Source organism: Falco rusticolus, chromosome 9 (assembly GCF_015220075.1).
Source record: "Falco rusticolus isolate bFalRus1 chromosome 9, bFalRus1.pri, whole genome shotgun sequence".
In the NCBI taxonomy this organism is placed as follows: Eukaryota; Metazoa; Chordata; class Aves; order Falconiformes; family Falconidae; genus Falco; species Falco rusticolus.
This window is the reverse complement of record NC_051195.1, coordinates 37814862-37828635: the sequence shown is the minus strand read 5'-3', so window position 1 is coordinate 37828635 and position 13774 is coordinate 37814862. Positions and strand designations below refer to the sequence as shown.

Below are 13774 nucleotides of genomic sequence, written 5' to 3'. Positions count from 1 at the left end.
GTCTCTGTTTATAAAATGCTTGGATAAAGCACTTTAGGCAAGGATTATTTTTACAACAGCAAAATTAACATTGCACCATCATTTTTAAGGCAATATTAATTTCATTTTTATGAACTGTTCAGTACCAAAGAAAGTAAGGGTGTATACATCAGTATAAAAGTATAATTCTTTTGCAAGTAGCTCAGTGTGATTTTCTTTTACTGCACTTAATATTGTAGATGATGGACTTGTGATTTCCCAGTTTTCAATTTCATATGATCCCTGTCTTGCTGTATACTTCACAACACAGTAGAAACTGGCGTGGGTTGGTATCATGGGCCTAATCAGATTTTGAATAATTGCCTTATGTGTGTAAGATATTTAACTATAAATATTGTTCCTTCAATTTGTGATTATCTGCCTTTCCACAGCTGGGTAGGAAGACCCAAGTGACTGCCTTTAAGCTGTTGCTTAAACAGATAGACATTTGCTTTAATTACCTGCCTCTCAAACTTCTCAGCCTCTGAGAAAATGAGGAATTTTAATGTTATTCCAATCAGAAGAGCACAGGATAGACTTCTTGATGTAAAAGGCTGTTCTTTGGTGGTGCTGGTTTTTGAGGATGAATTCTGAAACAATTAAGACAAGAGTTCCTCTGAGGTAGTGCTTCTCACTTACTCCATGGGATATACTCTGTTGGATGTATCATGGGGACTGGTGAGCAGGTGACTGGGAAAGTAAAGCAAAAAATGTGGCCAGTGGGAGATGCTCAGGGATTAGAGCAGCACTGGGAAGCATCTGTTTAGGCAGTGCAGAGAGCAAGAGGAGAAGCAATGCTGATGTGGCTGGTGGCCATGAGCTTTCTCTTCTCTTTCTCTTCTTTTATTTTATCTTCAAGTTGGAGATACTTGACAGCCGTTAGATTCAAACGTTGCAGAAAAGACTGTCTTCTAATTCTAACTCCAGCACATGGTGGCTGCAGTAGAAAACACTGAAGCCTGGACAGGTGCTCAGGCTGCTAGCTGGCCCACTTGGATTTAATGTGAAATGCTTTTTTCACCTCGCCTATAATGATCTCTCAGAGGCATGAAATACCCTACCTCAGTATTTCATGTTGTGAATTCCAAGTCAGTTTCTTGGCTTGGCTCAGTTATTCAGTAGCAGTAGCTTTTTGGTAGGGAACACATTCTACATGTACCTTTTTACTGTATTTCATGAGATGAAAAGTACCATTTCATGTCTGTAGAGGGTTTGGGGTTTTTGTTGGTTGGGGTTTTTTTTTGTTTTGAGTGGTGCTATGATCGGGGGGAACAGGTGCCAGGGAAGGTTATGGAGCAGCTCATCCTGAGGGCCGTCATGCAGCACATGCAGGACAACTGGGGCATCGGACCCTGCCAGCCTGGGCTTGTGAAAGGCAGGTCCTGCTTGACAAACCTGATTTCCTTCTTCAACAAGGTGACCTGCTTAGTGGATGAGGGAAAGGCTATGGATGTTGTCAACCTGGACCTTAGTAAAGCCTTTGACACAGTTTCCCACAGGATTTTCCTGGAGAAACTGGCTGCTCGTGGCTTGGACAGGTGTATGCTTTGCTGGGTAAAAAATTGGCTGGATGGCAGGGCCTGAAGAGTGGTGGTGAATGGAGTTACCTCCCGTTGGTGGCTGGTCACAAGTGGTGTTCCCCAGGGCTCAGTTCTGCTTAATATCTTTATTGATTATCTGGACGAGGGGCTCCAGTGCACCCTCAGTCTGCAGACAACTCCGCAAGTTGGGTCAGTGCTGACCTGCCGGGGGGCAGGGGGCTCTGCAGGGGGGTCTGGGCAGGCCGGGCCGATGTGCCGGGGCCACCTGCATGAGGTTCAACCAGGCTCAGTGCCGGGCCCTGCCCGTGGGTCACACCAGCCCCAGGCAGCGCTGCGGGCTGGGGCAGGGGGCTGGGAGCTGCCTGGGGGGAAAGGGCCTGGGGGGGCTGGCTGACGGCCGGCTGGGCAGGAGCCAGCAGGGTGCCCAGGGGGCCAACAGCACCCTGGCTTGTATCTGAAAAAGTGTGGCCAGCAGGACCAGGACAGTGACCGTCCCCCTGTACTCGGCACTGGTGGGGCCGCCCCTCGAACCCTGGGCTCAGTTCTGGGCCCCGCACAACAAGAGGGAGATGGAGGGGCTGCAGCGTGTCCAGAGCCGGGCAGCGGGGCTGGGGAAGGGGCTGGAGCACAAGGCTGGTGAGGAGCGGCTGAGGGAACTGGGGGCATTTAACCTGGAGAAAAGGAGGCTCAGGGGGACCTTATTGCTCTCTTCAGCTCCCTGAAAGGAGGTTGTAGGGAGGTGGGAATCGGCGGCTTCTCCCAAGTAACAAGCAGCAGGGCAAGAGGAAATGGCCCCAGGTCATAAACCTCCACTGGGGGAGATTTAGATTGGATATTAGGAAAAAAATCTTCACCAGAAGGGTTGTGAAGCACTTGAATAGGCTGCCCAGGGAAGTGGTTGAGTCCCCATCCCTGGAGGTATTTAAAAGGTGTGTAGATGTGGCACTTAGGGACATGGATTAGATAGAGGTGGACTTGGGCGTGGTAGGTTAATGGTTGGACCTGATGATCTTAAAAGTATTTTCCAACCTAAATCACTCTGTAATGAGTGAGGCTAGTGCACTGGTTTTTGTTTAAACCACCTGTATATTGGCAATGATTGTTCAGTGAGTTTGCTCATTGAAAAAACTGTTGAAGCTTGGCATCAACCAAGTAAATGTGGGAACTGGATAAAATCCAATTGCATTCTTTGCTCAGTCTTCTGTGTTTGTTATAATAAGCCTTGAAGCAGCGCTGAAGTCTTGCTCTTGTCTTGCTCTTGTAAGGCAATGTTCAGTGTAGTGAAATTAAATCACATTTCTATCCTGAAGCTGAATTAATACAGGTTAAAATTATATAATGAACGTTAAAAAAGTGTTCATCTAAGCTTTGGAAGATCACGAGAGAATTGCATTAATTTGTAATGGGGAATGGAGAAGCAGGATTGTATGGTGATACTACTGTACTTTCTAGAAGTAAGGCTCAGGGAAGAGAGGTGTAAGCTTTGTGAATATGCTTCCTGGAGTGAAGTGTTACAAGTGATCTGATTATCAAAGTGAATTTGCTGATCATCAGTGCCTGTCCTTGAGAGTGCCCAGAGACTCAGCAGGCCCTGTGAGATGCAGCAAGAACTGAATTTCAGTTTGGTGATGAGGTTGATGACAAAAAGTAATTACTTTATCTACATGTAAACATCTGATTTTAGCAGGCCGATTATTTGTTCTGCTTTAAAGCTTGGTTTCTGTGGCTTTTGGGGATGGTTTTGGGATTTTTTTGTTTGTTGTTGATTGTTTTTTTTTTTTTTAATTCAGGATCCTAAAATGTATTTAAGAGTAAAGTTACATTTGTCAAAGAGTAAAATTTTCATAAAATCCCTTCCACCTGTTTTGTTGCTTTTCCTTTTTCTACAGAATGGGTACAGATGGCACCAGCTTTATTTTCTAAATTCATCCCAAATATCCTACCCCCTGCTGTGGAATCTGAGCTTCAGGAGTATGCTGCTCAAGACCAGAAACTTCAAAGAGAGCTTATGCAGAATGGATTTACTAGGTAATAATTATTAGTCTGAAGTAGTAATTCAGCTGGACAGTGCTGAAATGGTAAAACCGGATACACCTAAAAATCCTGAAGAAATAATTTAAGAATTAATAAATAACCTTCCCATCTGGAGTATCATCACATATCTGAAGTATGGCAAACATTCCAGATGTTTTGAGCACTACCAACCCTGCAGATGGTACCAAAAAGTAAACTATTTGAAGTCTTGACATATTTTCATGAAACAGATTACTTTCAGTTCATGCATCGCTGTGTTTTGATTGTCTTCTAATGCATGATCGTGCTTTTGTTCAGCCTTTACTTTGGCCGTTTATTTTCTGTAAGCTCACTTTTTTCTCATGATGCCTCTGAAAATGTCAGTTGATGACTTCTTACTCCACTTTCAGAGCTATTTATACAGACGAGTGTTTATTTTAAATAGGTATTTATCATCCAAGTAATGAAGGGGGGTGGGGAAGAACAAACAGTAAAAGAGACAGTGGAAAATGTTCATATCCTGTATTGTTCACCCTGGGCAGTGGCTGTTGCTCTGTGCTCTGCTATTTAATCACCAGACAGAAACACAGTGCTTTCACCACAGTAGTCTATCACTTTTGCAGTAGTTTGACAATCTAAGATCAGACTGGGGAGGCTGTTGCGCTCTGTTCCCAAGCTTCTGCATGAAGAGAGAGCATAATCTTTCCTGTTACTTGTGCAACACTGAGAACCTGGTCCTGTAGTTTGAACACCTACTAGATGGGGGTATGTTTACTATTAGATATAATCCTGTATTTTCTTTGAAAGTAATCTCTCTCTTCAGAGCTTGGTCAATTATTGAGCTTCAAAACTCTACTACTGATGGAAATGGTTTTGTAACTCTCTCCTTGTAAAGCTTTCCAATGAGGAAAATAATTTTTTGATAGATATGTGTGAGTTAAGACACTAAGAACAAAGCCATAAGCACTTTGGCTGAGAAAAGCAGTGCTTTTGGCCCAAGAAATAAAAGTTTGAGACTTTGAAAATGAGTAGGCATATAATGCTGACAAAAGAACGTAATGCACAGAACAAAACAAAAAAAGGAACTTCTAGTTTAGTCTTAACTTTCAGTCTTACTAGTTTTGTAGGTGACTTACAGTAGTTCTGCTTACAACTGCATTTCAACAGTCCATGGAGAATTAAAATGAAGTTTCGAGTAGTAACAGTCCATATCCACAAAAACAATGTTTCAAAAACATTTTTCCACTAAGTACCTGAGAATAAGACAGGCTTGTCAGCTTGGCTGTGAAGTTCTTTGGCTGGTACTGTGAGGAGGATACTGTATAAAAGGCTAAAGAGTAGTAGGAAGGATACTGACCATTGCAAAGGCTAGATGCTTCTGTGGTGCTGTTAGTTGTTAGAGACTTGGTGGGATCCTCAGAATATATTTTAGCAACTCCTGTTTCATCCAGAAAAGTAATTCTCTACCACTGGAACTAATGCAAATCCATAGGAAACTATTTGTGTCCTGTATTGTAGATGGGGACAAAGAAGAAATTAGGGCTTGAGGATAGTCATAAAAGAAAGAACTAAGTCAAGGTTTCTGTGTTGCATACTCTTTGCAGAATCTAAGAGTTCCTTTTCCTTTTGGCTTTCTGCAGTATGGGATCCTCTGGATATTAGACGTGTGAAGAGTTTTGATGTGCCTTGTAGGCTTAGAACTGGCCCACTATTGTGCAACTGCTGTTTCAATAATCAGCTGAAAGCAAGCTGTGTAGAATGCTTTTAGTCTCTGAATAGGTTTTGCACAGTATATTTTATATGGTTGTACTACCAGGGAGTCACTGTAGTCTGGTAAACATGGAGGCTATATAAAGTGTTGGAGTCTGTCATCATTAAAATGACATAGGTAAAAGAAGACTGAAGTACAGGTAATGTGTTTGCAACATGACATTTTGCAGTGGTATTTGAAATGCATTTTGCCTTGTAATGTGTCTCACGATGTAATAAGGTTCTTCCTGTGTTATGAACATAGATAATATTTATTTATAACTTTACAGAATGTTTCTGAGTTTATATTCCTACACACACACATATAAATTTTATATATATATATATTTATATATATATATGTCATGGTTTAACCCCAGCTAGAAACTAAGTACCACACAGCTGCTCACTCTCTCCCACCCCCAGAGGGATGAGGGGTAGAATTGGAAAAGAATGTAAAACTCAAAGGTTGTGATAAGAACAGTTTAATAATTAAAGTAGGAGGGGAATTAAACCAATAACAATAACTATAACGAAAAGGAGAGAGCAGGGGAGAGGAATAAAATCCAAAGGGAAGGGAGAAAAAAACCCCAAGTGATGCACAATGCAATTGCTCATCACCTGCTGATGCCCAACCATTCACATGACACAATTTGATTAATTGGCTGTTTTCACCCAAAACGAAATCCCCTTGAGGCACACATCAAACTTTCCCCATCCTCCCACATTACTCACCAAGTGCACCAGTCCCATGGATCAGTTTACCCTTGCCCGGGGCACTGCCCCAAACTGTTTTCCCAAACATCTTTCTAAGGCACACTACAGGAACTTTATCCCCTTCTACAGTAGGTAAAAGCTTTGATTGGGCAGGACCAGCTCACTTGGCAGTTCCTCTGGCATTGACTAACCAGGCGGCTTTTGCTAAATGTGTATCCCAAGGCTTGATGGTCCCACCACCCGCTGCTTTCAATGTAGTTTTTAACAGTCTTTTTAACAGTTTTTAACATGGTTTGATTTTCCCAGAGGCTGGTGTGTGGTAGGGGATGTGATATACCCACTCAGTGCCATGCACTTTGGCCCAAGTGTCTATGAGGTTGCTTCAGAAATGAGTTCCCTTGTCTGACTCATTTCTTTCTGGGGTGCTGTGTCACCGTAAGACTGATTTCTCAAGATCTGGGATAGTGTTCCAGGCAGTGGCACAGGCTGTGTTTCCAGCCATCTAGTGGTTGCTTCCACCATTGTTAGCACGTCTCAGCTATTAGGAGCAAGCTCCCTTCAGCCTGAGAGGGAGGATCTAGGAGGTACGCACCATGGGGTACCCTGTGGTTTTACCTGTGGGACCACAGAGGGCACATGGTGGGGAGAGAAGATATAAGTAGATTCCATGATTGGCTCTCCAAAAAGGAAAAGCTAAAGGTGCGGTTTATCAATAATCTCTGCCAGAGAACACCTGAATAACAGGGGTGACAGCAATACTGAGTATGCAAACTAGATTAGTTTCACAGCCAGTAAATATTATCATATCATAAACCAGTACTGTGAAGGACAGTGCAATGATAGCTTTAACCCAGACCCCATGGGCCATCAAGAGCACTACAAGGAACACATACTGCAAGTAAGGTACATAATGCAACCCTGAGATCATGAGCAGCAGCTGAGAGAAAAAAGAAAATAATGAGGCCAGTGAGTATTTAACCAATACAAAGAATACTTATAATAATTTTATTTTAACACACTCTAGTCAGATCCGTTGTTATCTTAACCCTTTGTGCCCCATGTTGGGTGCCAAAAAGAACTGTCATGTTTTGACACCAGCCAGACTCCCCCCTACCCCCAGAAGGATGGGGAGGAAAATCGGAAAAGAATGTAGCACTCAAGGGTTGAGATAAGAACAACTTAATAATTAAAATAAGAGGGGAAAAAAACAAACCAATAATAATAATTGTAATGAAAAGGAGGGAGAAGGGAAGGGAGAAAAAAACCCCAAGTGATGCACAGTACAGTTGCTCACCACCTGCTGACAAGTGCCTAGGCAGTTCCCCAGCAGCAATCCACCAGCCCCAGCCAGTTCCCCCCAGTTTATATACTCAGCGTGATGTCCCATGGTATGGAATATCCCTTTGGCTAGTTTGGGTCAGCTGTCATGGCTCTGTCTCCTCCCATTTTCCTGTGCCCCTCTAGGTTTCTGGCAGGGCCTGAAAAGCTGAAAAATCCTTGACTTAGTATGAACATTACCCAGCAGCGACTAAAAACATTAGTGTGTTATCAACATTGTTCTCACACCAAATACAAAGCAGGGCACTGTACCAGCTACTGAGAAGAAAATTAACTCTATCCCAGCTGAAGCCAGGACGATGTATAAAAGGTTTTTTTCTCTTTTGCTAAGTACTGTGCCCAGTCTGTTCTCTACTGGCTTAGTATGAAATGTCATCTGTTCTCCTCTAATTGAGTTAAAAAATGATGATGTCTTTGCTGTTGCATTTCCTACAACAATGAGCATGAGGAACATGGCACAGCGAAGCATCTTCAGCAGCATTAATGGCATGTCGGGTTCTAGCCGAAACAGCTTATTAATGCTATTAAATACTGTCGTTGCAGAAGGTGGAAAGACAAGCTAGTTCCTTGGTGGTATTTCTCTTGTGAAAGACCTTAATTAAGGCATATACAGTGAGTGCACCACTTTGAGAGTGGTTTCAGGGAAGAACACTTTGTATTATTAGAAAAACCTCCCAATTTCTGCCAATTACCAGCAGATAACTGTGAAATTATAACCACTGTGATGAAAATACATTGGAATCTCTTTCTTATATAACAGTATCAGTAGCATATCTGTCATCACAAGAAACTTGAGAAGCACTAAGATTTTCCAGCTTTAAGAGTTTGTGTGTACAAGGATAAAAGAAAAATATTTTTATAAATAGATGGGAATTTGACATTTGGGTTTTTAGGAGCAATGATGTTAACCAGCGTTTATACAACTTTAGCTACTTAAATCTTCTACTTGAAGAGGGAATGCTGGCTGTCAGCTCAGACTTGTGTAGAGTCTGATTGTTGGATTTTTCAGGAGCATCTTACCTCTTTAGACCGATAGACGCAGAGTTTTTCATAGTTCTATAAGGTTTGGTTGAGGAGTTTGCATTGAAGACAATTTTATGCGTAATTTGAGATTACACTGCATATGAGCAATTTTCCTCATCTTCATTTTGTAGAAGTCTATCGTATAAAATCAAACCTACTAATTTTAACAAAAGCGTGAGCTAATTGAATCTGTAAAAAAATAGCTTATACTTCTGTTTCAGTAAATTGATGATTCCGCAGTCACGTTATTGCTACTATGGTTGCATTTTGTTTCTAAAGTCCATAAAAGTCAATGATTGTGCTGAGGTATTTCACTATTTTTTCCCCTTTTTTAAAATCACAGAATGATTTGGGTTGGAAGGGACCTTTAAAGGTCATCTAGCCTGCAATGAGCAGAGACATCTTCAGCTAGTTCAGGTTATCATGAAAATACCTTTCTTCCCCTTCTTTCCTAGAGGTGACCAGTCACGCAAGAGAGCTGGAGAAGAGTTAACTTACAGTAAGTATGCATCTAACCCTGCCCTCCAGTGTGCTGCAGTCCCTGATGGCTTGGGCACAGACAAGTAGTGGTGGACTTTGGGTTCTCGGGGGGTGGTGGAGTGTCAGAGGCTGCATGTCCACATGTAGCTAGCTTGTCTGCCAATGTAAACTTTACCATTCTAATTAAAATTCAAAATTATTGGATTTAGAGCCTGGCTGACTGTGCTGGAGTCCCACAGCCACCTGTAAGGTAGTAACATACCCCAGCAGCTACCGAGGCCAAGGTACTTCCACTTCATTTAAGTGGAAGCTGAGGTTTTGACAACTTAGTTGTCCCAACTCTGTCTGGTCAGGATACACATAACAGGCAATGAAATGATGAGCCAGTCCAGCTTGGATATAAATCACCCACTAGTGATGTGTGTTTCTGTGGGAGTTTGGAGGGCTTGTGCTTTTCAACTTGGAACCCTAAATTACATGTCTGATACAACCTGGGATCCAGCTGCATTGAGATACTATAGGCAGTATTTGGCTATAAATGTTTGAGTCATGAGCAGGGAAGTTCTCTTCCATTTTTAGATGGAAGTTTCTTGCTGCATGTTTAACTGTGAGGTTCTTCACTTTGTTACTCCGTTAATCTCCCCCAGTATAGATTAGGGAACTGGGGGATGAGACGCAGGGAGAAATGAATGATGTTTCCATACTCAGTTGGTTGCTCTACTCCAGACAGCCCTAATTTGGGTGCAGTCAGCCAAAGGTCCTGTCTTCTGTGCTGACTAAATATTTGGCCAGGAGAGACTCTAGTCCCATACATTGTAGGCTAGGACTGAAGTACAAAGTTCTGTTTGTCATTAAAGGGCTTTGGGGACTGGGGAATACCTGGCACTGTGTACTTCAGTTCATTTTACCACATACTTTCCACCAAGTTCCTTCCTGTGCTTTCAGCTGAGTATGTTTGCTTTATTACCTACCATAAAATGTCATCCAGTTTTATGATGAATTCTTATTACAACCTAAAGTGAACGAATGGGTGTTTTATGTGGTAGATCAGCTTCTGTTTGCACTGTTAACATTTTGCAGGCAATGCTGGGTTTTGGGGCTGCTGGGGGAAGGGAGGCAAAACCCTAAGTTTAATATGAGAATTTCTTGAACTTTTTATATAATTTCAGATGGCTCGTCAGCTTGTGCAAGCTCCAGGGGGTACAGATAGTGAATATACTGGATCAGCTTCTATTTCTAGCCAGAACAGACACTGGAGGAGCACAGGTGGTATCTGGAGCCTCCTTTGGCGACTGCTGATACTTGAGCTCTGACATGAACTATGCCTCAAAGAAGAGTTTTGGACTTTCTTCTTTATATAATAAAACGTCAGTTGCTGCTACAATTGGGATACCTTTGAAAGACATGATCCCTTGGTCTAGCCTATCAACAAGTTCGTGTTCTGCGATTTTTGTGAGGAATGCACCTTGAAAAACAATCCTTTCAAAGTGGAAATGGGCAGCCGAAATCAGCAGCTTCCAAAAGTGTTAGAATGGAAGAATCTTTTTTGCACTCTTTTCTTAATATTAAGGACATTCTTAAAACTAGTTAACACGTCAGTGTATTAGTTTTTAAACTTCAAGGTATTTTCTGGAGCTTTTACTTAATAAGAATAAAGTTATTTTGCAGTATTTGTTCGTTAGTTTAAAAATTGTCAGCTTTTAAGAGTTGGTCCCATATAAATGTATCTTCTGTCAGGGAGTTTAAAATTCCAGATTTTTCTTTTATCTTTTTTTTTTTAATTGGTATTTTGAAATCTGTTTTCCTATGTGTTTGTACTCTGTGCCTTCAGCTTGTGCACTTTGCAACTTTATAGACCATATTTTGTTACTGCAAAATGTGTTCTTGAGGAAAAACTTGATGCGAACAAACATGCTGCAAAGCTGCACTTTTCTCTTGCATTAATGGGAGGTGAATTTAAGGAGGAAGGAAGAAAAGTTGAACCTATATCACCATCACTAATAATGACTTGGAAGTTTGTCCCCTTTTATGTTTCATATGTATTAGTGTTTAATGCTGGGACCAACTCTTGTAGAACTCTCTCATTGACTTTTTATTGGCTTCCATAATTGCAATAGATTGAGATGTGAATTCCAGACTGAATGAAATACTAAGATGTGTTTTATGCTGTGCTATGTAGAAACATTGTGGGCAAAATTCTCCAGTCAAGTAGGTCTGCAAAGTGCATCTCTGTCAGCACAAACCAGATTTGCACCTGGTTGATCGGCGAACAATGGTACCTGTCCATGATCACTTTGTGGTTCCTGTACCATTTCTCCTGTTTCAGGGATGTGATGGGGGTATGCTAGTGGATGTAGTCGGAATCAGGGAGTTGAGGAGTGATCTAATACACGCATGTGTACTCGTCACCCTCCTGCTTCCAGTCTTGTGTAAACTCAGCTGGAGATCCAGCTGAGCCCAGTTCCAGGAGATCTGGACCTATGGTCTAAATCCTAGTGATTGTGACATGGTTTTTAATCAATAGTATGAGCAATGTGATTCTTTCATGAGGGGAGAAACATACTTGAAAAAGCAGTTTGAATACAGGTTGTTTTTTGTTATTACTATGGATTTATTTTTTATCACCTTTAGTTACGAAGAGAAATGAGTTGGTAATATAAAAATATTTCTGAAGTGAAACAAAAGTTTGTTCAGGTTTGTCTTGCACAACTCTTATGCCCGTTTAAAAAAACAACACAAAAAACAACACAAAAAACCAACACAACCCCCTTTATGCTTGTATGGGTTCATTACAAAATGCAGGAAAAAAGAAAAAAATAGATGCGGCAGGGACAAAGATTTTTTTTCTTTTTGTTCTGTATGCAGGCTTCATGTAAATGAATTTAATTCTGTCAGTTTCACGTCAGCCACTTTGGCAATGCCATTAGTTCGGAGGGTGGTGGGGAGGAAGAACGAGGACGACGCTGCTGTGATTGACCAAGTCTGATTTACCTATATATTCCTTTGCATATTTGCAAAGCCTATTTAATTTGGAGGAAGGTTTTCTTTTAAAATTAAAAATGAATGCTTTTGTTTTGTTTTCTGTTTAGAGCATTGCCAGCAGTGTGAACTCGTCCCCAATAGTGGAAACCCAAACCACTCTGAGCACAGATTTTTGTTGGTAGTAGGTGTTGGTAGTGTTTGCTTCAACGTTGCTATCAGCTACTTAAGTTGAAGCAGAATGAGATAAAAACAGGGGGTTTGAAAATTTGGCCGAAGTATGCAGTAGAGAAGTTAATGAAGGCTAATAGGGAACAAAAAATGATTTACCAGCTTCCAGGTTTTTATCAGTTTTGGTTTTAAACAAAATTTAAGTCTCTGATAGTGTCCTTAGCTTTAAAAAACACTGCTGAAATGACAATATTCTTGAGTTAAGAATAGATACGTTAACCTAATTTGGTTGGTTTGTTTACAACTTCATTAGCGTTCTAGTTCACATAATACAGTAATCAAGCTCTGTCATCTTTGTCAAGTGATCATAATTCTTTTCTGTTCCTAAAGTGGTTTTACTGGTTCACGTTTGTAAATAACATGTAGTGCTTTTGCTTCATATTTGAGGCAAGGGTTCAACATTCATTTTACATTGTGTTAAGTTTGGGACACAGACTTCTAAACCAGTCATTCCATCAAAAGGTAAAACATTCCTGTCAGCGTGGTTCGCTTCATACTCACTGAGTAGCGCTTGGATGCTTCTCAGTCCTGTGTAGCATTCTCACTTGGCCACCATACTTGAGAAATCTGTTTGTTAAGCACTGTATTATGTTGTAAATTTGGCATTAAAATTCCTGTGTGTTTTGGCATTATTAACACAATGCTGAAATATTGTTTATCTGTTAAAGACGTTACCATTGTGACTGAGCATGAAACAGAATACAGCATACTATACTAAATTATTTTGTTCCTCTGTAAACTTGCATTTTACTTACAGTAAAACTAACTCAGCCAACTTGAGCATTGGTACTGCAAAGCCACAGTCACCAACAGCATGATCCTAACTGCAGTATTTAATTTAACCAAATAACTTGTGGTAAATCCGTTGCACCTGTAGCTTACTCTGTTAAGATTAAGCAGTAAAGTTGGTTATACAATGGGTGTCCTCTTTATGTTGCACTGGTTCTATAGCCGAACTTGCTACATTAAAATATTTTTAGGTTAATTTCACTTCTTGATTTGGGAAGATGAATATTTACATTAGTCCTGCTGACCACTGTAATGGTAGGCCATTGTCAATATATGGTCAAGGTGGTCTTTGATACAAACAATGAAGGTGTGTGGGGGTCTAACTAGATAAATACTCAACTCTTCTGCAGTTGGATCTCCTTGATGACTTTCTGCAGTTGTTGAGGAAGTGTTTGTGGATGAATCTTTTGAAGCAAAAGGTTTTGACTCTTGTCATTTGATAGAAATATGACCAGCCAGATTCATTGCTTTTAATTTTTCCCTGATGTGATTGTTTACTTTCTACATGTTAAAAAAAACCAAACTACAAAGACCATGTTTTGAGCGACTGAAAAACGTGTTTCATGTACACTGTGCCAACCCTAGTGAAAGGACTATTCTGTAGAACTACGGAATAAAAACCAACTGCTTGAATTTGACTCCTGTCTTCAACCCAGCTCCAGCAGAGAGAAAACAAAGATTTTTGATGCCTTGACCTGCACCAGATACCCAGAGGGCACTTAGTGCAGCACGTAGTGGGGACTTTTAGGATCAATTGACCACAACCAAAAGGTACTGCTAGGGAGAAATTGTTACTGCTTGGGTTAGTGTACTTGCCTTTCTGCTCTGCTGGGACAATGTGATAACGTGGGGATAAGTCACTGTGCTGATGCCAGTTGAGTTGAAAATTCCTTTTT

General features: G+C 41.0%; 1 protein-coding gene across 3 annotated transcripts in view; it reads left to right on the top strand.

Annotated features, from left to right (window-relative positions):
• The window catches only part of CACUL1 (CDK2 associated cullin domain 1), a 55873-nt gene extending 42362 nt beyond the window's left edge, over positions 1–13511 (top strand). For all 3 annotated transcript variants that reach the window (XM_037399435.1, XM_037399434.1, XM_037399433.1), the window contains 3 exons: positions 3449–3587; positions 8855–8898; positions 10049–13511. In XM_037399435.1, coding sequence (XP_037255332.1) covers positions 3449–3587; positions 8855–8898; positions 10049–10089 — 224 coding nt within the window. In that variant the 3' untranslated portion in view covers positions 10090–13511. The remainder of the gene's footprint in view (positions 1–3448; positions 3588–8854; positions 8899–10048) is intronic.
• Positions 13512–13774: the final 263 nt, after the last annotated feature.